This window comes from Dendropsophus ebraccatus, chromosome 7 (genome assembly GCF_027789765.1).
Source record: "Dendropsophus ebraccatus isolate aDenEbr1 chromosome 7, aDenEbr1.pat, whole genome shotgun sequence".
Lineage (NCBI taxonomy): Eukaryota > Metazoa > Chordata > Amphibia > Anura > Hylidae > Dendropsophus > Dendropsophus ebraccatus.
In genome coordinates, this window is record NC_091460.1 from 7,363,802 (window position 1) to 7,388,413 (window position 24,612).

The following is a 24,612-nucleotide window of genomic DNA, read 5'->3' on the forward strand; positions in this document are numbered from 1 at the left end:
AATTGCAATGATATGATTAAACCCCGACCCAAGTAATTACCAAACTCCCCCATATTACCCCAAATAGTAGCCAACCCAACCAAAATTGCCCTACATATTAGCCAGCCCTGCCAATAGTGCCCAAATAGTAGCCAGCCCCCAATTTGTCCCATATAGTTGCCCTCCCCAATAGTCTCTTATATAGTAGCCAGCCCTCCCCCATAGTCTCAAATAGTAGCCAGCCCTCCCCAAAGTCTCATATAGTAGCCAACCCTCCCCCAAAGTCTCATATAGTAGCAAGCCCTCCCCCCTAGTTTCTTATATAGTAGCCAGCCCTCCTCCATAGTCTCTTATATAGTAGCCAGCCCTTCCTATTAGCCTCATATAGTAGCCAGTTCTCCCTCATAGTCTCATATAGTAGCAAGCCTTCCCCCAGTCTCTTATATAGTAGGCATGGCGGGCCAGATGTAATTCAAGCTTTGAATTGCCTGTCGGGCCAGATGTAATTCAAGCTTTGAATTGCCTGGCGGGCCAAAAATGATGGCACCATGGGCCAGATTTGGCCCGCGGGCCAGAGTTTGACATGACTGCTCTAGAACATCTTAGAACACTTTGGACAATGTTAAGCGAGTACTAAAGTGAGCAAGTGTTCTTTACTGCAGTCAAGCAGTTTTACTTGAGAATTATACCCCATTAAACTAAAAGGGACATTAGAGTATTTAACCAGGTGCCCCTTGCTCAACAAGGAGGGTATCTGGCTTAAAGTTACAGTGTGGCCCTCAGGGGTTTAAGCAAAGATGCATATCATCCCCACTTAACCTCCCAGGGGCCAGAATGTGCTGTGTGTGGGGGTTATCTCAGAATCCTGGGATCCTTGCATGCGCACCTTCTATTTTAAACCCTTTCATCTGCAATGAGACAATAAGTAGCTGAGGTGGAACACAGCCGCTGATTGGCTGACCTGAGACCTATGAAGTTTTTGCCTAAGCCTTTAATTGGCTCATTACAGATAAAGATAGGAGATGCCGCATGCCAGGATCCCAGTTCATCTCTTACCAACAGAGACTAGTCTGGCAACCAGAAGGTGAAATGAGGTTGCCTCACTTAACCCACTGGGGGTGAGACTGTTTTTCCTTACACCCAAGGGTTTAAATGGGGATGCTATGCATGCTTACTCGATCTCTGTAGGTCAAATTAGGCTTCTTCTGCTGTGCTTATCACTTTGATCCCACCCCATCAATGAAGAGGTTAAGTGACTTAGCTGCTTCCTTGCTGGGGTGGGCTCAGTGCATTCAGCACAGCAGATGGAGCACATTCTGGCTTTCAAGGGGTTAACTGGGAATGCATAGCATCCCCACATAACCTCCTGGGGGCCGGACAGTAAGCAGCTATCTGTATAGATGCTGCACACTGTAAAGGAACAGAATATGCTGGATTCAGGGGACTATGACAATGACCAGCGTACCTTTATTTGCTTTTATTTCATTAAAAAGATTAGATTGTGCAATGTCTTTTTTATGAACATTACAGGCTCAGTCGTAGAAGTCGTCTGATAGACAGCATCCATCATTAATCCATTAGTGTTAGTTGGACAAATGGCTAACACTAACCTGTACATTATTACAGCAGTGCCCAGCACCAGAGGGCTACTGGGAAGAGGTGTGTGCCAGTATCCCTGACTGGGTAGCAGCAGGCTGGTATTATTAGGCTGGGGAAGGCCAAAATAAATGTCCCTTCCCACCCTGGTACTACTATGCTGCTGCTGTTGTGATAAGTATAAAGATAGTCCTTACTTTTTAACGATAGTTTGCAGACATATTGTCAGTATAAAATAAAGAACCTGCATGTGGTACATGTGGTGCATATGATTTGATCAAATTATATACCAACATCCTGGCGTTGGTTTTTAAATGTAGCCAAGAGGCATTAGTGTCAGCCATAGGTGTGAGGTGCCGCAGCTCCTTTCTCTCTATGTTAGTATTTTCTCCCCTTGCTGAGTGGCTAGCACTCCTCCTGGTAAGACTCATGTGACCCCAATTAGCAGGAAGCACCTGTGCACACATGGCAAGTACCTCCCATTTCTTCCATTCTACTTCTCGGAGCAGTGGTGAGTCGTAAGACCTTGTTCACACTCGAGTAGCTTGGCGGCTGCCTTCCCTGCCGGTGGCACCTGTGGGGAGTGGGGGGGCCCAGTGGGTTTGGTCCTGTTACACTGGGGTTGCAGGGCCATTCACGTCCCTCCCCCCTCCCCTGTTGTTGCATGCTGACCGACATTGTTGGTTTAGTGTAAGGACTCACGTGGGCCAGGGTACCTGCACGTGGTATATGAGGCAATAGGGTTTGATTAAATTATACCAACATCCTGGCATTGGTTCTTAAATGTTGCCGAGAGGCATTAATGTCAGCCATAGGTGTGAGGTGCAGAAGCTCCTTTCTCTCCAGGTCTGTATAGAATAAAGTATATTCTTTATATCTGGACTGCAGGGTGTGTAGCTATAAACCTTTCAGGGCACTAGCCTAGAATATTTTACTGCTTATGCTGACAGTCCTCACTTTTCTGGAACTATCCTGCATAATAGGACATAATAAAAACTTACTAAAAAAAAAGGTGTTTGGGGCATTTTCTTTGTATGTGTTTAATAAAACTTGTCTATAAAAGTTGTGACAGCTGAATTTTTCTGTGTTCTTCATGGAGAAAGGGGTAACCAAAGCCAGACTGCTCTGGCCATGGCTTATGTCACTGAAACCAAAGGGGTCTGGCAGTAAAGTCTTGCCAGACCTCAATGTTTACCACTATGATCTGTGTTGGTAGAGACTCGGGAGGTCTCCAAACACTGTATACTGTTGAATGAACTCACCTCCACTGGCAGTTTTGGATGACATCAGTATAAAGTACATGGGAACCTTTAGCTTCAGCTATTTCTACCTGTATAGGAAATATTCTTACCTATTATATTGGAGAACTCCCCCTCAGAACACGGGACACAGTTATAGCAGCAGACGTAATATCCTCCATTAGGAGCTTTCCTGTATCCTGGAGAACACCGGTCATTACACCGAGACTGCGGCTTCTTATAGAAAAGAAATAAGAAAGATTTCATTAGTAAAGTAATTATTTCATGGCATTGGGTTTCCATAGTAAAGCAGCGGCTGCCTGCAAGGAATGTATGGAATATCCAATTCCTCCATCTCATCCAATATCACTTCCAATATCCGAAATTTGTCCCCAATTTATCATTTGCGACTTCCTAAAAAGATGCAAAAACTGGTGCAGGCTGGTCAGTATCATTTAATTGTGATCTTGCTGATGGCGCCATACCCTGTATCATCTAGAAAATATGGTAGTGCTCTGGATCAAGCAAATGTTTTTTTTTCTAAATAACATTACATTTCCATGTAATATTGATAAATGTCACTACTAGCTCTCTACAGAGATGTTTACAGCCTTATCCATCGTGTTCCATACTGTACTGCTGCCGCTGTCATCTCTACAAATAGAACTACATTTGTTGCTGCTACTACTGGCCCTACAGAGCTGCACATCTCCAGCCTCGTCCATCATGTCACTTACTGTACTGCGGCTGTTACTGCTATCCCTGCACAGTCACACATCTCCAGCCTCGTCTATCATGTCACTTACTGTACTGCGGCTGCTACTGCTATCCCTGCACAGTCACACATCTCCTGCCTCGTCCATCATGTCACTGTTACTGTTAATGTTACTGTACTGCTACCCCTGCTCAGTCACACATCTCCTGAATTGTCTATCATGTTCCATTGCCTGTACTACCTGTTCCTACTGCTTAAGATGGCTTGTTAAGGAGCCATTGCTTTTTCTAATGCCACTGTACATCTATTAACACAGAGATTACTTCTGTACTATACATCGATTAACATCGAGAGTACCTCTGTACTGTACATCTATTAATAACGAGCGTACCTCTGTACTATACATCTATTAACACCGACTGTACCTGATTTTACAGCTTCCACTGACTGATAATGGACACCGGTTACATGGAACCAAGTTACTGATAATGGATGCTAGTTTCAGAACACTCCAGCCAGGATTCCATTTGGTCACCATGAAAATTGACATGTCAGTTTTGTGCAGCCACTATTCATTGAACAGCAGCCGCACAAAACTGAAAGCAGACAATGTAATGTGTTGCTCCTTGTGTCCTGGGCCGTTAACAGCATTAAAGGCCCCTGGGCTAAGCTGTGAGCTAGGCCACCAACACATCACTGAGCAGCACCCCAAGGCTCTGCCATTTAGTCTTTTGTAAATATTAGGGAGCTCCACAGTGCCCGGCTGCTGCTCCTGAAGGTCTCTCACGGGAAGGTAGTGGGGATCTCCTGTGTGTGGACACGGCATCCTTGAAACAACGGGGGCGCTGTGACCTACAGGAGGAGCAGCTTGCAGCTCCAGGTCTGGTCGGGTTCAAGTTGGTGGCTGCCACTAATCGCACTGCCCAGGCCCTGGGCGCCACTACTCCCCCTGCAGCTGAGAGCGCCCCTTGCTGGGATCCAGCTTCAGAGTCCATGCACAGGAGATCTCTGGTGCCCACTTGTGAGAAACCCTTCAGGGGTGCGGGGGTGTTTGCACTACGGAGAGCATTATGAAAAGTCTGGAGTCTTAGGCAGGATAGGCAGCTCCCATTGGGCCCCCTATGAGTCATGGGCCCCTGCGTAGCCACCTACCCTACCCAATGGGAAAAATGGCTCTGGGTGTGTCTGTAAGTCAATTTACCATTAGCTTCCATGCACTCTACCGCCGGCATGACTGCCACACAGTGTGTGAACTGTCAATTATTATTGTTTCTCTGTACTGTATATCTTTACATTTCCCTTCATAGTATCTTGGGATAGATATATGTTTATCCCTGGCATGTTTAAGTTTTGTTATTGTAGATTTACCAACATTATCTGCTGGAAGTTTGTTCCAATTGTCTACTTATCAGTCATTGTGTGCTGTGAAGCCAGTATCCATTATCAGTCAGTGTGTGCTGCGAAGCCAGTTTCCATTATCAGTCAGTGGGTGTTTTTGAAGCCAGTGTCCATTATCAGTCAGTAGGTGCTCTGAAACTAGCATCCATTGTCGGTAAGTGGGTTCTATGTAACCAGTGTCCATTATCAGTCAGTGGGTGCTGTGAAATCAGTGTCCTATATAAGTCAGTTTGTGCTGTGAAGCCAGTGTCCATTATCAGTGAATGGGTGCTGCGAAATCAGTGTCCATTATCAGTCAGTGTGTGCTATCAAGCCAGTGTCCATTATCAGTCAGTAGGTGCTCTGAAACTAGCATCCATTGTCGGTAAGTGGGTTCTATGTAACCAGTGTCCATTATCAGTCAGTGGGTGCTGTGAAATCAGTGTCCTATATAAGTCAGTTTGTGCTGTGAAGCCAGTGTCCATTATCAGTCAATGGGTGCTGCGAAATCAGTGTCCATTATCAGTCAGTGTGTGCTATCAAGCCAGTGTCCATTATCAGCCGGTAGGTTCTGTGCAGCCAATTGTCTATTATCAGTCAGTGTGTGCTGTAAAGTCAGTGTCCATTATTAGTCAGTGTGTGCTGTGAATACAGTTTTCATTATCAGTCAGTGGGTGCTGTGATGCCATTGTCCATTCAAACCAGTCTGTGGGTGCTGTGGTTGAAGTTAACAGAGTGTTCCTTCTCATTAGAGTTACTGCTTACTGAATAGTCGGATTACTGAATAGTCGGTTAATGTAAATCTTTACTGTATGGTCTTGAAAAAAAAAGGGCCAAAATATTACAAAACACATTCAAATCTATATCAAACCCCTTATAACCCCTTAAAATAAAGTATTTAATCCCTTACATTCCCAGTGGACTCCCCCCCCCCCCATTAAGTTACATCTGTGGCCTGCCCCATCTATTAAGGCATCAGTAGTGGCACTATTATCCAAGTAAATAACTTAACCTTAACCATTCACATATAAATGCACACTTAATAAGGCAAGGTAACACACAGTTGGAGGACATCATCCTCTGTGATATATACCCCATCACAAACTTTTCATATAGCCTAATTCCACTCAAGAAACCACAAAAGCTGTTATAAACTCACACAATAAGTTGACTTTCGTGCATCATCTAACTATTATGGTGATATTGTAAAAACCCTAAGAACATTTATCAGCCAGTCATCATTTGTAAAAGTGTGTCTGTAAAAATGGAACATAAATGCTACTATTCCATGTCACAAGTGCCAGTGACTAAAAACCCCATGGCTATGGTATCAAGAAGGGGAATGTCCTCTCTGAGAAACATAGCCATAGGGATCTGTGCCTAGATCATCCTGTGTTTGGGGTTCGGGCTGCACGGTGCACTGTGTGGAGGCACTGAGCTGCTGTAGATAATATTGTATATGCCTGGGTTGGAAATTATTTAATTGGTCTACACCATGGGCAGTAAATTAACTATGTGTATTTCCAAGTGGATTATCGTATTATTGGGGGTGTAAATGGGGAACATTACTTGATATCTGTTAAAAATGTATGGTGGGCAAATATTGTCATCGGGTCTTTTCCTAGAGAGACAAGTGCCCGGTAGCTGACTGCTGGCTGATATTTTAGTCCCTAATATCAGGCATGGGAGTGGTGAAATGCAGTGCTTTCTAGGCCTGGTTCAATTTGATAGCATCTTTACACTGGGTTTAGTTCACTGGGAAAAGTCCCAAAGTTCAAGCATCATAGGCAAATTGCAAATTCAATATAGAAAAACAGTGACAAGAGCAATGCCTTAAAGACGACAGCCCAGATGTAGTATGGAACGGCTATGGAATTCTGATGCAATTTACATTAAAAAAAAAAAGTTTACACAACATATTTTTTTCAATCAATAACGGCTGTTGTTGCAGATTGCAACACCAGACTGTCAGGACATGGAGGTAGGGACAAGACGAGACAGTGGGCCCTGAGCCTGAACCCACCCACTGTCCCTACCTACTTGCCTCAATCGGCCCTAGGCAGCCACGGACAACCACGAAGACGTTCCCTATGCTGAATAAGTGTAACACAGAACAAGACAGACAGACAAACACAATAAAGGGAAGTCAACAAGCCAAGTCAGGACCAAACGGGCAACACAGTACATAATCGGAGATCAAACGGATAGTCAAAGGTCAGGCAGGAGGTCAGGTCAAAAGACAAGCAAGCAGAGGGATTAGGAGCGGGGATCACAGGAATAGAAAGGGGGAGCTGGGATCAGGGTATGAACCTTAATAGCCAGCGCTGAGAGACTGGCCACTGCTTTCATTTATGAAAATCAAGAGCCCGGTCCAGATCCCTATTGGACCGGCGCTCTGATCCTCAAGGTTCCGGACAGGCAGAGGCATGTGTCAATCAAAAAACACTGCTCAACTACAGCAATCAAGGCTAGCAGTGATCAGTGTAGCTCCTGCATTGCCAGGAGGCTGAAAGGCAAGCAGGTGTGTCAGACAAACAGTAAAAACAGACCCAATTCACATCAGGCTCACTGCACATTCCTGACATTATCAAATGAAAAAATATGTTGCATTGATTTCTTGGGAATCCCGGCCAGAGTGTATACACTCTGTATACACTAAAGCCAGGATTCTATTCGGTAACAACGAAAATTGACATGTCAGTTTTGTGCAGCTACTATTCGTTGAACAGCAGCCGCACAAAACTGAAAGCAGACAATGTAATGTGTGGCTCCGTGTGTCCTGGGCCGTCTTAACAGCATTATGGGCCCCTGGGCAAAGCTGTGAGCTAGGCCACCAACACATCACTGAGCAGCACCCCAAGGCTCTGCCATTTAGTCTATTGTAAATATTAGGGAGCTCCACAGTGCCCGGCTGCTGCTCCTAAAAGTCTCTCACGGGAAGGTGGTGGGGATCTCCTGTGTGTGGGCACGGCAGCCTTGATCCAACGGGGGTGCTGTGACCTACAGGAGGAGCAGCTTGCAGCTCCAGGTCTGGTCGGGTTCAAGTTGGTGGCTGCCACTAATCGCACCGCCCAGTCCCTGGGTGCTACTACTCCCCCTGCAGCTGAGGGCGCCCCTTGCTGGGATCCAGCTGCAGAGTCCATGCACAGGAGATCCCTGGTGCCCACCTGTGAGAAACCCTTCAGGGGTGCAGGGGGGGGGGGGGTGTTTGCACAACGGAGAGCATGTTGAGAGGTTTGGAGTCTTAGGCAGGATAGGCAGCTGCCGTTGGGCCCCCCTATAAGTCATGGGCCCCTGCGCAGCCACCTACCCTGCCCAATGAGAAAAGCGGCTCTGGGTGTGTCTGTAAGTCAATTAACCATTGACTTCCATGCACTCTATCGCCGGTATGACTGCCACACAGTGTGTGAACCGTCAATTATTATTACTGTTTCCAAAAATAGTTGGCATGGCATTTATTTGTACAGTGGCGTAGAACAACGGCTGTTGTGTGCCACGTAGCACTGACCAGGAACTAGAGAGTTTTAGTAAATCTGGGCCATTGTGTATAGGCAATGTTATTTCTATGTGTTTGAATGTAGTTTTCTCTTACTCTGTCATTTCTCCATGTGATCGGATTTATTTGATGAATATGGAGTTTCCCTTGTGATGACCTTTTAAAGATAAATCCAGGCCTCAATCTGTGGGACTCATTTTCGGCATATGTAATCACATTTTCTATGTACCAGCGATGCTGAATGTCACCACCATCATCAAAGTAGATAGTCCTTCCATTGGGATCGGTGTAATGCACAAGTTTCACAAACTTGTGCAACTGTGAAAAAGCAAAAAAGAAGTTAAAATAAAATACTAGAACAATGAGCAAAGCGAATCCGTCAAAGTCAGATTTGCTTAGAATCGCGCTGTTAATTCGATTCATTCTACGAAGCAAATTCACAGCCATTCGTTAAAGAATTTTGCTTAACATGGCGGCTGCACATGTTAGCTTACAGACCTGTCACTGGGCGGAAGAAAGAGATTATCCATAATAATGTCAAAATGAGTCTTAAAGGGGCATTCCACTCAAACATAGCTTTTCATATGTTGCTGACCATGATGACTTACAATTTTTATTGTCTATTCATTCTTATTCTCCCAGTTTTGAGCTGCTGCTTTCTGCTGATGACATAAAAAAATCTGTCTAAGCTTTTCTCTCTGTCGCCCCCTCCCTTACAAGACTGCTGATAAACAAGTCCCTGGCAGGATGTATCTGCAACTTTGTAGGGTTAATCTCAGATCAAGTTGGTAATAAACACTCTGTGATCAATCCTCCTGGCAATTTAAAGTCACTACAAAGTTGCAGATAGGAAGTTATTTACATCAGTCGTCTCAGAAGGGAGGGGGGAGGAGACGGAGAGAAAACCTCAAACGCAGATTTTTGTGTCTTTAGAAGAAAGCAGCAGCTGAGAACGGAGGGAAGGAGACTGAAAAGATAAAATCATGTATATAAGGAATTGTTAGTCTCACCATGGGCAGCAACATATCAAAAGTTTGAGTGGAATACCCCTTGTAAATACATTTTATATGTTTTCTTATGCATCTTATGCATCAGCACGGTGGCTCAGTGGTTAGCACTGTAGAAATATACAAACAAAAGCATTATTATTATTATTATTATTATTATTATTATTATAGTAAAATGGAGTATGAGTTTCCAGGAAGGTCTCAATACTATCTTAGGTCATGTGCAGACCGTTTAAGAGACTGGCCGGGTCATGGAACGGCCAGTCTAAAAAAAAAAAAAACCCAGTTCCGGCCGGATGATCTTTAGCGCCGCAGAGTTGTCATGCGGGGGCATCCATGCGCGTCCACATCAGAACTCCTCACTGCACACTATGGAGCGTGCGCCCGGAACCGCTCGCTCCATTGTATGCACTGACAGGGTTTTCTGCGGCCGCTATTCAATGACATATTCAGACAATGGGAGGCATTTATTAAGTCTGTCGTTTTTTACGCCGGACTTATAAATGCCCCCGCAGCTCCGGCGCTACGGGAATTTATGTAGAGGCGGACTGCCTCTACATAAATCCCGTGCGCGCCGGTGTGCACCGCCGAAAACCTACGCCAGCTGGGGACTGGAGTAGGTTTTCGGCGTACATTTGGGTGGAACGGATGGTAAATCGTGCGGACTCTGAGTTCCGCCCACTACACGCCCCCTTTCCGCCCCCCCTGGCGTACTCGGCGGAAAGTGCCGATTTGCGAATATTTTATTCGCAGATCGGCCATTTGCGTATAAAAAAATACGCAAATCGGCACTTTCCGCCGAAAATCATCCGTTCGCCGGATGATACATGTGGCCCTATGTGTATACACTCCGGCCGGGATTCCCTTGGCCTGCAGCACAACGTACGTTCTGTACCAATCGCCGCTGTGATTAGTACGGAACTTATGTTGTGTGAACATGACTTTAGCCAGTACATAATCTACACACACAAATGTTATCTTCTCACCTTTTGTGTGTTATGCAGACTTGATTTATTACCAGTTACCTTTATCATGTGTAAGGCCTGGGCCAGGATATACACGGACACATATGCATAGTATGAGCGAGTGTCTGTAACTTCAAACTCTTTTGATGATATATTATACGTCTCAGTGCAGTTCTTTCCTCCACATTGATAGATCCACTGATAAAATGTATTTTTCTCCTGATCTTTAGTCAGACAATTAAAAAAAAAGAACCAGATCTCTTCCATCAGGGGATCATATGGACGGGTGGATGGGGTCACACCACGGAGCGCTTCCATAACCTTTGGTATTGTTCTGGATCTAACTCTAAACACAAAACTGCCATTAAAAAGTCTATAAAACCTTGGCGCTATCATATTAATCCATGATTCATGAAAGATTAGGGTAAGATTTTCAATGAACGCCGCATAATCAGAAAGTACAAAACTATAATCGGCCGAGTTGGGTCCACAGACCACCAGAACCTCCACAGTTGAGTTACAGAGCTCAGACATTTGCTTCATCGCTTTCTCTTCATGTTTCAGATCAATGGTATCCATAACACAGATCTCATGCTCGGCCATCAGTTTACTCAACTCTCTTGCTTCCATTTCATCGCTTTCCTCACCCGATGTAATAAGTGCGACCCAATTACATCCAATGTATTCAAGAAATGTAACAATACATATATATCGTGTCCGGTCACTAGGGGAAAGTTTAAATGATGTTGGGTATACGTCCCTGTTACTCTTGATGTAGTCACCGACTCCGTAATTGAGCTGCAGAGACAGAACACACATAGGTGAGAAAACAACGGAAAAGACATAGAAAAACATTTTGTTTTTTTGTAGTCAAATCCATATACAAGGTGGGATAAATACTTCAAGGTGTTTTTTTTTTTTTCTCCCCACTGACGGCAACAACATTAGCCAATCGGGAAATCAAGTGTTAAGTAAAATGCAGCTACTTCTAATTTTATCAAATTGAAAGCAGTAGAACAGATGCTAAGCCAAGACTGAAGACATAAGGCCATGTCAATGCAGAATCAGAAGGCGATAGAGTATCAAAAACCCAATGAAAATAGTTCTGTAGCCTGAAAAGAAGAAAAGGTACTGTATATAGGACACTGACTGGCACACCAACAATATCAAATATCAAAAAGTATATATACACCTTATTGAAAATACTAAACATATAATAATAGATACAAAGTCAAATAGCAAACCCTAGCCCATAAAACCAACTAAAACACTCTCATACGGGAGCTGCTATGTATAGTAGTAACTTCCACACTGTCCTGCAATAATAACAATGGTCAAACCTGTAAATAATGCATGCAAAAATAATTCAGAACATCCTCTCCAAAAAAAATAAAAATAAATAAAAACCTAAAAATCCCAAGAATACTGTACCCAAAATCTATCTAATATCCATACTATAATATATGCAAGAGAAAAGAAAAAAACAGGAGAAAAAAAATGACAAGAAACCATCTAAACACAGTGCAGAATAAAAGAAAGTGCCGAGGAGGCAGGATATCATTAAATATGGCAGACAGGGGGACCCAGGACGGGGTGTAAGGAACCGCCTACGTTTCGTCCACCTACTGGACTTCCTCAGGGGTAACGTAACATCCGGATAGGGCTTACTTTTATTTTAATAAAATTATTAGTAATCATCACAAGGTGGACATAATTCTCATACCTGGATAGGAGGGTCTACTTTGAATATGCAAAACAAGAGTCCGTGGAGCCTCAGTTACGAGTCTCAAAACACGGGATAGCCAGATATCTCTAGCCTGTTGCCACGGGGTGCCTCCATGATGGGGAGAGCACCACACCACCCTGATAAATAACCCCTTAAGTCCCACTCGGTTGCGAGTATTGGAACATAGACAGGGAAACAACAGGGTGGCCCCTTTTGTCAATGTCTAACTCAAGGTGCGAGTATTGCGATCATGACAAGGGCTTGCAAAGGCAGGCTTCCACCCACAGACAGCCGTTTCGGGGTTTTACTTTGCATGCAGTCCCGGTATCAGCGATAAGGCAAGATGGCAGCGGCAGCGTGGGTATGGCGCATCTACGCATGTGCCAATGACATCGCTGAAATTACATGTGTCAATGTTAGCAAGTCAGAGACAATAGCCATACCGAGGCCTGGGCTAATGCGCTCCATACTCTATGTCCAGCCCATGCGCACAGCATGAAATGGGTTCCGTATAAATGCCTTTCACACATACCAGTATATGTATGGCTTAAATAAAGACTCAAACCCATTTACTACACATGTAAGCGTACATACATAATCAAAAGTGTACAAATAATCAAGTTTGCACTGAATTTCCAATCGGCATCACACGCGGACACTGCGCATGCTCACAACCAAATATATGCAAAGTGCCCTAAAGCTTCGTAGCCAATCAATGGGAAGCTTCCCATTCCTAGCAACGGAAATGTCAATTATCTAAGGCATAGAAACATTACAGTGATACAAACATATACAAAACTACCGAGAGACTATGAAGATATGAGATAACTATAAAGCATATCATGTAGAGATTAGTGTTAGACAATAATAGGTTATATGGTCCAAAACGCTCTATAATTCATAAATGAACATACAGGTTACATATTGCCTGTTATTGTGGATGGAGCATCATAACTAGACCATATACCATCTAGGACATAGCAGCTCCAGTATGAGGGTGCCTTAATTGCTTGGATGGGCTAGGGTTTTCTATTTGACTTTGTATCTATTATTATATGTTTTGTATTTTCAATAAAGTATATATATTCTTTGATATTTGATAATGTTGGTGTGCCGGTCAGTGTCCTATATACTTTTTCTTCTTTTTGCTTTGGATTGTATCTTCCTATATAGCGACTGTACACCCTGTATGTCTATATATTAGTAGCTGTGTATACTTATCTTGTTTCTAGTACTGAAAATCCAATATCACAGTATAAAGCAGAACTCCAAACAATATCAAGTGCAGGAGCTGTTTAGAATAGCACATCTCCTAATATAATGTGTAGGAGAAATTCAAGCACTCACCGATATCGTCTTCCAAATCTTTATTACACAAAAGTAGTTGCAGGGAGGGGATGGTGGATCAGTGGAGGTGCAGGCACATGCAGATCCAACATCCCCTCCCTGCAACTACTTCTGTGTAATAAAGATTTGGAAGACGATATCGGTGAGTGCTTGAATTTCTCCTACACATTGTTTTGCATCTACCTTTTCTTCTGAGCACCCGTTGTCTCCATACAAGATACACCATATGCTCCATCTCATCCACCAGGGGTTTATGTTGTAAGCAGTGCGGGCTAGCTATACCTGTTACCAGTACATCTCCTAATATGTTTGGATGCTGAGACTGAGCTCTGATTGTCTCAATGTAAAGTTTGTCTCTTAGTGAGGCTGGTGGACATTGCAGCAATGTGGCAGTGCTGATCACAGTGGCCGGGGGCAGAGGGGAGAAGAGCACCAATGGAACCTGATGGTTCAAACACACATATATGCCATAAGATTATACAGCAGCCTGTGTCCAAGAGACAATTTAAGTAGTCTTGTTTATTGCTCCGTGCAATGGGAATTGTAAACTTAATAGATATGCCACAAAATGTGTTATTGTTCAGCATCAAACCCTTGTTTACAACCTGCAGTTATAGGCCAGCCACTGATCCTTTTGGTGCCTATAGGACTATTCAACAGAAATGTTTCATTTAATTGTCTGTGGGAAAATGCCATGGATATCGCCTATCTGAACTTCAGCTAATTTTTTGATACATTTCATCATAAAAAAAACTGATAGAAAAGGTTTGTTCTCAATCCCTGGAGGGTTTTCTAATGGATTTGTTGTTGTACATTGAAAGAATAAACCAAAATTTATCATTTCATGTTTACATAAAAGATTGTAATTTAATTTTAATGACTCGTGACGTCAATTGTCTTCATGAGTGGGTGTGGAGAGGGCTTGGGATTTAAGCCAGCTTCATACGTGGTGACTTATGAATAATTTTTTTTTTGGGCGAGTGGGGACAATTGCTGTTACCCATGACAGTGTAATCTCCTCACTGAATAGATTATTTAGCTGCCACTGACAATAGTATTTAAAAGGTCACAGTATGACATTGCAGTGGATTTGGATTGAATCACACAATGCCAATTTGTTGTCAGGGCATCCTTAGGCCTTTGCTAGGCTTCCATGTCTCGGCTATTTAATGCTGGTCAATGCGGCACCGATTAATTGCAGTGATCTGTAAAGCATTCAAGAGATACATGTTCTCTATGGGGACTATAAAAGTGTATATAAAATAAAAAAAGATATAAAAAATATAAATTTCAGAATAAAAAATCCAACCATCCCTGTTTCCATCTTTAGTCATCTGTGGCTACGAGTATTAAAATATCCTTTTATTAAAACCATTGTGTCAAAAATTGGAAAACGTCAATTTTTTTAAAAAAAATGACAATCAGCCAGATAATCGTTCAATTTTCACTATGGACAGCAGTGGCCATTGGTGCATCAGCGGCAGAAAATTGGAAATCTTTCTAATAAAACAAGTCACACTTAAAAATCCCACTTCAAGTACACTTTCACCTCCCTTTATGTGGCAACCTTTCTCTCCCGAGTTAGTTTAAGTGCCATCAATTTAAGTGTCATTTAATTTATTTCAATTTTAATTCAATTATAATTTTGGTAAACGAGCGGCGTAATATAACACTTTCTTTCAGGACAGCAGTGGGCATTGAAACAGCGGCATCAAATCAGAGACTCAGGGCGGAGTTCTAGGCTCACCAAAAGCTCGTCTTGCTGACGGCCCTGGCAGACGGAATTGGGTCTGAGACAACACAGGCGACCGGGCAGAGACAACATCCTGACCTTGCCATGAAATGGTGGCCCTACTCCAGAACAACCAGTCGACTGCTGTCTCCAGGTTTGGCTACTGCCTGCCATGGAGCTTGAAGTTTTAAGGATCCAGTCAACAATCCCAGCCTGGCTGCTATTTACCTGCCCACTAGAAGTAACTGGAAGCTGCAACCTTCCTCCGATCTAGTTAGGATCACCACTTCCACGACTCTGTCTTCCACTGGCACCAGCCTGTACTGTATGCCACCTTGGCCGCTGACACTTTCCATACCCTTAGAAGAGCCAGATTTTTTTTTACATGCTTGGACATGCTTGTGTTTGGATTTTTAGAAGGAACAAAATAAATGTTATTAGCTCGTGGATGGTGCCAGTGATTCCAGAGCACCCACTCACTGACAATAGGAACTTTTTTCCCAGCGCCCACTAAGTTATAAAGGCGGACCCTGTCTTCACTGGTGTAAGTGAATTGGTATAACACACTATGAGATAACTGAGCCCAGTGAGTCAATAATATGGGCTTTGTCTTCACTGGTCCCAGTAAATTCGTACCCAGTTACTTGGTAAACTGGATACTGTCTTGAGAGCTCCCACTGAGAATCACTCACAATCAACCCACCCACAATCCACCCTCCTCTCTTCTCGTCTCTGTCCCCATATTTCTCTGTTATTCTCTGCCTGCTCTGACTGCCTGCTGTGATGCTGCTTTCCACTATACTGGCCGCCTTCAGGAAACGAATCTCCTTATATAGAGGGGGTGGTACTGACATCCCAGAGGGGCTTTCAGGTGATTGGACGCCATTGTGGTCGCCACATTTAGTGAACTTCTTTAAGGGATCACTGTGAATTTGCCTCGTAGAACGAAGCAAATTAACAGTGTTATTTTCAGTGAATCTGAATTTACCGGATTTGCTTCATTTATCTCCAATGGTGACCACAACATAATAATTTTTTATTTATTCTATAATAAAATGCATAGTAGGGGGGCTACAAAAACATTAAAATTCATAAAATACATAAAAAAACATAAAATATGGAGACATAGACTGGGACAATGCCCTGGGAAATAGGAGATGATCTTGGGGACATAGACTGGGACAATGCCCTGAGAAATAGGAGATGACCTTGGGGGTATAGACTGGGACAATGCCCTGAGAAATAAGAAATGACCTTGGGGGCATAGACTGGGACAATGCCCTGAGAAATAGGAGATGACCTTGGGGACATAGACTGGGACAATGCCCTGAGAAATAGGAGACGACCTTGGGGGTATAGACTGGGACAATGCCCTGAGAAATAGGAGACGACCTTGGGGACATAGACTGGGACAATGCCCTGAGAAATAGGAGATGGCCTTGGAGACATAGACTGGGGCAATGCCCTGAGAAATAAGAGATGGCCTTAGGGACATAGACTGGGACACTGCCCTGGAAATAGGAGATGGCCTTGGGGTCACAGACTGGGACAATGCCCTGAGAAATAGGAGATTACCTTGGGGACATAGACTGGGACAATGCCCTGAGAAATAGGAGATTACCTTGGGGACATAGACTGGGGCAATGCCCTGAGAAATAGGAGATGGCCTTGGAGACATAGACTGGGGCAATGCCCTGAGAAATAGGAGATGGCCTTAGGGACATAGACTGGGACAATGCCCTGAGAAATAGGAGATGGCCTTGGGGTCACAGACTGGGACAATGCCCTCAGAAGTAAACATACACAAGAGAAATGGGACCTTTTTAAGAGCATACTGGGTAGATCTTGTGAGTGACACATACCATAGTAAAAATAGGAGAAAACCAATATGGTTACCTACAGCTGCTAAAGTTGCTATAAATGTAAAAAAAAAAGCATGCAGACTGCTTAAACATGAAGGTAGTGGGGAAACATTGGATAATTATAGACAGAAGATTAAATTGTGTAAAAAAGTAATAGAAGCAAAAAATTGTCAGAGAAAGTAAAAAGAATCCCAAAATGTTCTTCATCTATATAAATAATAAGACACTTAAATCTGAAAATGTTGGTCCCCTCAAAAATAATCTGTGTGTAATGGTGGAGGGGGGGTAAGGAAAAGGCCAACCTTCTAAATACATTCTTCTCTACTGTATTCACAGAAGAGAATCCCATAACAGAGGACATGACTAGGGATAATGTAATTCCTCCCAAAAATCTCGCCTGCATAACACAACAGATGTGGGGCGGTGGCTTAAAAACATTAAAATCCATAAGTCACAGGGCCCAGATGGCATGCATCCCAGATTTTTGAAGGAATTAAGTACTGTGTTAGGGCGGGTTCACACTACGGAATTCTCGCCGACAATGTCCGTGGAATTCCGTCAGCTGTCCGCCCGCACGGGCACGCGCTTTTCCGCCCGCCCCATAGACACCATTCTATGGGCCGGCATATTCCGCCATCCGCTGAAAGTGACATGACACTTCTTTCAGCGTATAGCGGAATACGCTGGCCCATAGAATGGTGTCTATGGGGCCAGCGGAAAGGCGCCCAGATGTGCGGGCGGACAGCTGACGGAATTCCGCGGACATTGTCCGCGAGAATTCCGTAGTGTGAACCCGCCCTTAAACAGACCCCTATTCCTAATATTTAAAGATTCTATAATTACAGGGATTGTTCCACAGGACTGGCGCATAGCTAATGTGGTACCAATATTCAAGAAGGGGTCAAAGAGTGATCCTGGAAACTACAGGCCTGTAAATCTAACATCTATAGTAGGGAAAGTATTTGAGGGGTTTGTAAGAGATGCTATACTGGAGTATCTTAATGAAAATAATCTTATAACACAGCACCAGCATGGATTTATGAGGGATCGGTCCTGTCAGACTAATCTGATCGACTTCTCTGAGGAGGTCAGTTATAGATTGGACCTGGGGGAGGCTGTGGACGTTGTGTACTGTATATAGACTGGACCTGTGGGAAGCTGTGCATGTTGTGTATCTGGACTTTTCCAAGGCATTTCATACTGTGCCGCATGAAAGGTTGGTCTATAAAATTAGGATTCTGGGATTTAGGGTGTTACTTGATGGAACTAGTGGGGTACCACAGGGGTCACTTCTTTTTAATATGTTTAATAATGACCTTGTAGAGGGGCTACGAGTAGAATTTTCATATTTGCAAATGATACTTAACTGGGTGAAGTAATCACCACAGAGGAGGATAATTTCATATTACAGAGGGATTTGGAGAAGCTGGAGGCTTGGGTGGAGAAATGGTAAATTAAATTTAATGTGGGAAATGTAATATAAGGTTATGCACTTGGGCTGTAGAAATAATAAATGCAGTTATGTGCTAAATAATAAAACACCGGGTAAAACTGCTTCCGAAAGGGACCTGGGGGTATTAGTGGACAGTAAACTCACCTTTAGTGATCAGTGACGGGCAGCAGCTGCCAAGGCTAATAACATCATGGGATGCACAAAAAGAGGCATAGATGCTAAAGATGAGAACATAGTTTTGCCTCTTTACACATGGTATATACTGTGTACAGTTACACTTACCTGTGTGTATTTGTATAGCTCCAGTACTGGGACCATGGTGTCAATGTTAGAATCCACTACAAATGCCGCCACTTCACTGTGATTGACATTGCGGTAGTTCGGAGCTTTATTGTATCCCGACAGGATGTTAAACACAGCGTGTGAGGTTTTCATCCAGTCTCCACATGTATCCACTATATGATACCCCAGAGTGATATTGGGCAGAAGGTCGGGGTCCTTATTAATCTCATCCACAGCGAAGATGAAGGACAAGATGCTTCTATAGTTTTCATATCGAACACTGAAAAGGTTGGAAATGTAAAATACTTAATAAACCTGAACCTGATTATTTTTTCCCCCCAGGAAAATAGTTTATATTGTGGCAGTGATCACTGTCAGTGACCCAGGGAATATAATTATTATGTTATTTTATGTTATTTTTACCACACACTGAACATTGTAAATGTAGTATTAAAAGAAAAGTTAATAAGTTACATGAAACCCAAAATGGTTCAAATAAAGTTACATTTGTCCTTCAAAAAATAAGTCCTCATCTGGCTATGTCTATAAAAATGTAAAAATGTATGACTCTTGGAGGGGGACAATGAAAAAAGTAAAAAAAAAAAATAACTCAATAAAAAATAGGCCCGTCACTCAAGGGTTAAGGATGAATTAAAAACAATCCTAATTTATTATTATTTGTTTAATGTGTGACTATATGAGATCCTGTTATTTTTAAGACAAGGTCTTTTTTAGGCACTTTGGGTCACATTTCCTATTTGTTTCAATGTGAAATGTGTTAGGAACTATGTGCTATTGTTTTCTTTTTTATTTGAATTGTTTTCTTATTTTTATCACTTATCATAATGATTATCGATATACTGTACAATGCACTAAAGCATTATTATTGCGTCTCAGATGCCGACAGACAATGTACTCTATAATAGAGATGAGCGAAGTGAATTCAGCAGAACTTATTTCAAAATTCGCTAAACTTTGCGGCCGCACATTTTAGCTTACAGTACTGTCACTGTAACAAGGTATTATCCATAATCCTTAAGGGACAGAGGGAGGGAGACCCTTCACAACAAGCTACCATTGTGCCGGCTCCAAAGAATTGCCCCTGAGATCGGCAGTCTGGCAGTTCTTCAGTGTTGGAGGCGGAAAAGGCCATTCAGCCATTTGCAGCATTTGTGACCATAAAGTTGGTCAGGGTTTAGATTTCAACCCAGGAACCAACTTCTATGCATCTGAATATGGAGTGACACCACCCCACTGTTTGGAATAACTGAGACTCCCATGCCATTTATTGCCGGGAACAACAGAAAGCAGCAGCTACCACCTCGAGGCCCATTGAAAAAACACCGCCATTGGTGAGAAAGCAGTTGCTGTTTAAAGCCCTTACTAGTAGACAGCATTACTCCAATACCCACCCAATGGCACAAAAAGCTAAACGCCAATCTGGCTTAGTTTGTTGCTCTGTAGTCTCTCCCATTCCAGTTGGGGGACCTGATCGCTTTTGGGACCTGATCGCTTGTGCACAACCACCATGGAGAGTGGCCATTTCTTTGCCAACAAGGCTATTCCATCTATGCACAGGTAGCTGCAGCAGAATTTACGAATCTTTATGTCTCCCTGTCTCATATCGGGTGCACCTAAGTGCAGACGTATGGCGTTCGATCTATGGCCAAGGCCGGTATATGTCTGTGACTGCCCATTGGGTAAACATAGAAGATTGTCACAGTAAAAGACCACTTGGTCCATCTAGTCTGCCCTTTTAGTATTTCCCTTCTTATTATGTTAGGATAGATCTATGTTTATCCCAGGCATGTTATGTATAACTGTTTTTCCGGGAGAGCTGCTGCACCAACAAGGAGCAACGGAGGTCACTCTACTGTCTTCATCCTCCGGAGACCTCATCCTCTGCCACCACCACCTCGTCTGCTGCTCATGCCACTGCACACCCGGTCCCTCTGGTGTACCAACGCTGCCAAGCTCGGTGACAGGAGCCACACTCGGAGTACAATTTGGGCCATGGATGACGATATCTCAAAGTAGCTGACCCCTCAGAAATTGCAGGGGGTCAGGCTGTAGCATTGGGTCAGCATTGCAGGGAGGGGACTCCTTTGCACAATCCTTTGCACGGCTCACATGCTGAACCAGATCGTGCATAGGTTCCTATATCCCTTCCAAGGACTGAAGGATCTCCAGAAGATGGTGAGGAAACTATGTACCCACTGGTATACCTTTTGCAAGATACAACGCAACGTGGACTCAAAGAACTGCTGACGTGGTGGAAATTACCCTTTCACATATTGGATCGGCTGTACTAACAAAGATTGAAGGTCTCTGACTTCCTCGTCACACATTCTGGCAGCTTCAAGCATAACAACAATTTCCAAGTCATGGATTGATAGATGATTTGTAAAGTCTGCAGATTGCTGGTACCATTGGTACTGTGCTGGAGGCCACTCTGTTGGTCAGCTACAATGACTACGGTTTGAATTACACCATCCCCATGCTTCACGTCATGGAGACCGCAGATGGAGCCCGGAGATGGACAAATTAGTAGTGGAGGAGGAGGAGATATATGGCCACCGTTTACCATCTCTGGCCTGAAAACAACAGAGGAGATAGAGGAATCTGTTTCTGAAGAGGATGACCCCAGCACACCCTGGAATTTCAAAGAAGACACACATGCGGAAAATAGAGAAGCTCGTCCAGATGGACACGTGCTTACATTCAGACGCACATAAAAGACATGCATAGGAGGGATGAGTAATGGCTGACCACCCTGGTTAACCCTAGTTTCCGTCGGAAAATGCCAGATTTTTTAGACCGTCGGACAGAGACGCCAAAGTCAAACTGTACCATGAGCTACTGCATAGTTGGTTGAACAACACGATCAACAGGAACAACACGATCCCACATTGCCAAAAAGTCAGTAGGACCTTGGCCACTCTACAACAACAACTGGTAGTGAAAGCGTGAACTGCAGCAGTAGCCACGGTAGCCGGTTGAGCCTCCAGACAATGAGGAGCGACTTCTTGAAGCCACCAGAGGAAGAAACCTGGCAGCCCCACACTGAAGTGTCCATCAGGCAGCAGCAGAAGTTAGAGGTGAACTACTCCTACTTGGAATCCCCCTTGCCCCTGAATATTTCAGATCGGTGCAGGTTGTTGGAAAATCTGCCACTCTTTTTTTTTTTTTAAACAATCCGTGTAAAGCCGTCTTGAATCCCGACTTATCTTTATTCTTTTCTCTATCACATGGTCTGTGCTTTTGCCAGTGGGGATTTCTAAGTGTTCATTTCCGTTTTTTGGCAGTTGTATGGCCCATTCAGCTCAACTCATGGATTACAGTAATTTTAATTGACATAAAAAATGTATAAATTGTGTGTTTCTATTCATTGAAGGCTTGCTTTCTTTTCTCAAATATTTTAAAGAAAAAGTCCTGCTACAGTTATCACCGTTAATTGTGTGTGTTAGGCCCCTCAGGATCTAAGAGAGTCTTAGTGCCGCCGCTGGCACCTCCAATTGTTTCTTCTAGGGCCTTCTAGGACTAAGACATTGCCTTCTAGGACTAAGACATTGTGCTGCCACTTCAGTTTACTGCTGTTCTTGGAGAAAATGTTATTTTGCACTGCTGAACCTACAATGTTCGATTTTGTCCTGGGAGAAAGTGTCATTTTACGCCTCTGATCCACCAATGTCCAATTCTATCCAAGGAGAAAAGGTAAGTATACACATCTGATCCACCAACAACCACTTCTGTCCTGAGAAAAAATTGAATGATTGACTGGCTGACTGACATTTTGTAAAAATTTACATTTTCCAATTTTTGACTCACAATTAGTGATGAGCGAGTACTAAAATGCTCGGGTGCTTGTTACCCGAGAAGAATATCTCCCGATACTCAAGTGCTTGTTTAGAGTAACGAACCCCATTGAAGTTAATGGGAAACTCAAGCATTTTTGTAGGGGACCCAAGTTCGGTAGAGGAAAGGTTGTGTGAAAACCTGTCAACCTCAGAAAATGATATAAACACCCCGGAAATGGACAGGAAACATCAGGGGCAGCATGTATGGCTGCCTCTGAGGCTGTTTAATTGCACTATTATGCCAAATTATGGGCAACAGCCTGGTTAAAACAGAGGTAGGCATATGAACCAAACAAAAACTCAGCCAGACACAGCATAGCAGTGAGGACACAGGGAACCATTAAAGGAGAGGTAGTATATGATGAACCACCCAAAAAGTTAACCTGACACAGCATGGCGGTGAAAACACAGGGAATCATTCAAACACAGGTAGCATATGAACAACCCCAAAACTCAGTCTGACACAGCATGGCGGTGAGGACGCAGGGAACCATTAAAAGAGAGGTAGCATATGATGAACCACCCAAAAACTTAGCTTGACACAGCATGGCGGTGAGGACACAGAGAACCATTAAAAACAGAGATAGCATATGAACCACCCCAAAATTTAGCCTGACACAGCATGGCGGTGAGAACACAGGGAACCATTAAAAACAGAGGTACCATATGAACCACCTAAACAATTTGCCTTACACAACATGGCAGTGAGCACACAGAGAACCATTAAAAACAGAGGTAGCATATGAACCACCCCAAAATTTTGCCTGACACAGCATGGTGATGAGAACACAGGGAACCATTCAAACAAAGGTAGCATATGGACCACCCAAAAACGTAGCCTGACACCACTGACCTAGACCAAGATGGACAATACAATCAACCAATTAAAATAGCCGGATTATGACTAGATTTAGCTTCACACCCTCATGCAGTAGTGCGTGAAAGGCATATCTTTGGAGGTAGGGACGAAGAATAACAATACAGTCTTCTTAAGAGGCCCCGGATTCTGAACGAATACACTTTTAATCCTTTAAAGAGTATCTAAGAGAGGGCAAGTGCGGTAGCCTGTCTACTAAAAAGACCTGGTCAATCCTGCCTTCAAAAAGGCTACAACATCCAAGTAAGGTAGAAGGTACTGGTAAAAGGACTGGTCAATTCTGCCTTCAAATTGGCTACAAAATCTAAGGAAGGTAAAAGGTCCTGCTCAGCAGTTGGAGCACTGCCTGTTGGCGCTTACCTACCGTAGTGCTGCTGCGCCTAAAGCTACCGACTAAAGGCAACGTGCAAAAAAATTTAGCCTGACACAGCAAGGCGGTGAGAACACAGGGAACCATTAAAAACAGAGGTAGCATATGAACCACCCAAACAATTTGCCTGACACAGCATGGCGGTGAGGACACAGAGTACCATTCAAACACAGGTAGCATATGGACCACCCAAAAAACTTAGCCTGACACCACTGACCCAGACCAAGATGAACAATACAATCATCCAATTAAAATAGCCGGATTATGGCTAGATTTAGCCTCACAGCCTCATGCAGTAGTGCGTGAGAGGCATATCTTTGGAGGTAGGGACGAAGAATAACAATACAGTCTTCTTAAGAGGCCCAGGAATGTTATTAAAAAGACCTGGTCAATCCTGCCTTCAAAACGGCTACAACATCCAAAGAAGGTAGAAGGTACTGGTGAAAGGACGGCAGAGGACACCCGTAAGATGACATCCACACATAATATGGTTTGAAATGGACAAGACAAGGATGTGCTGTTTTGAGTTTGAATTTGACTGTAGCAGTTGGGGTAACATTCCCTGCATCATGTGACTCACCACTTCTCCCCACCGCTGTTCTGAGTTTGAATTTGACTTTGAATGTGACTGTAGAAGTTGTGGTAACATTCCCCTGCCCATTGACAAGCCACCTGCTCCATCCCTCCTCTCCCCAGCTTTTAGGCCCACAAAACTACGTCCTCTGGCGCTAGT

At 43.6% G+C, this 24,612-nt stretch overlaps 1 protein-coding gene across 1 annotated transcript in view; it reads right to left on the reverse strand.

Moving 5' to 3' along the window:
* Positions 1 to 24,612, reverse strand: part of LOC138796411 (vomeronasal type-2 receptor 26-like) — a 28,549-nt gene that overhangs the window by 1,487 nt on the left and 2,450 nt on the right. The window contains exons 2-4 of the mRNA XM_069976008.1: positions 18,776 to 19,055; positions 10,395 to 11,171; positions 8,498 to 8,719 (exon numbers count right to left, since the gene is read on the reverse strand). Coding sequence (XP_069832109.1) covers positions 8,498 to 8,719; positions 10,395 to 11,171; positions 18,776 to 19,055 — 1,279 coding nt within the window. The remainder of the gene's footprint in view (positions 1 to 8,497; positions 8,720 to 10,394; positions 11,172 to 18,775; positions 19,056 to 24,612) is intronic.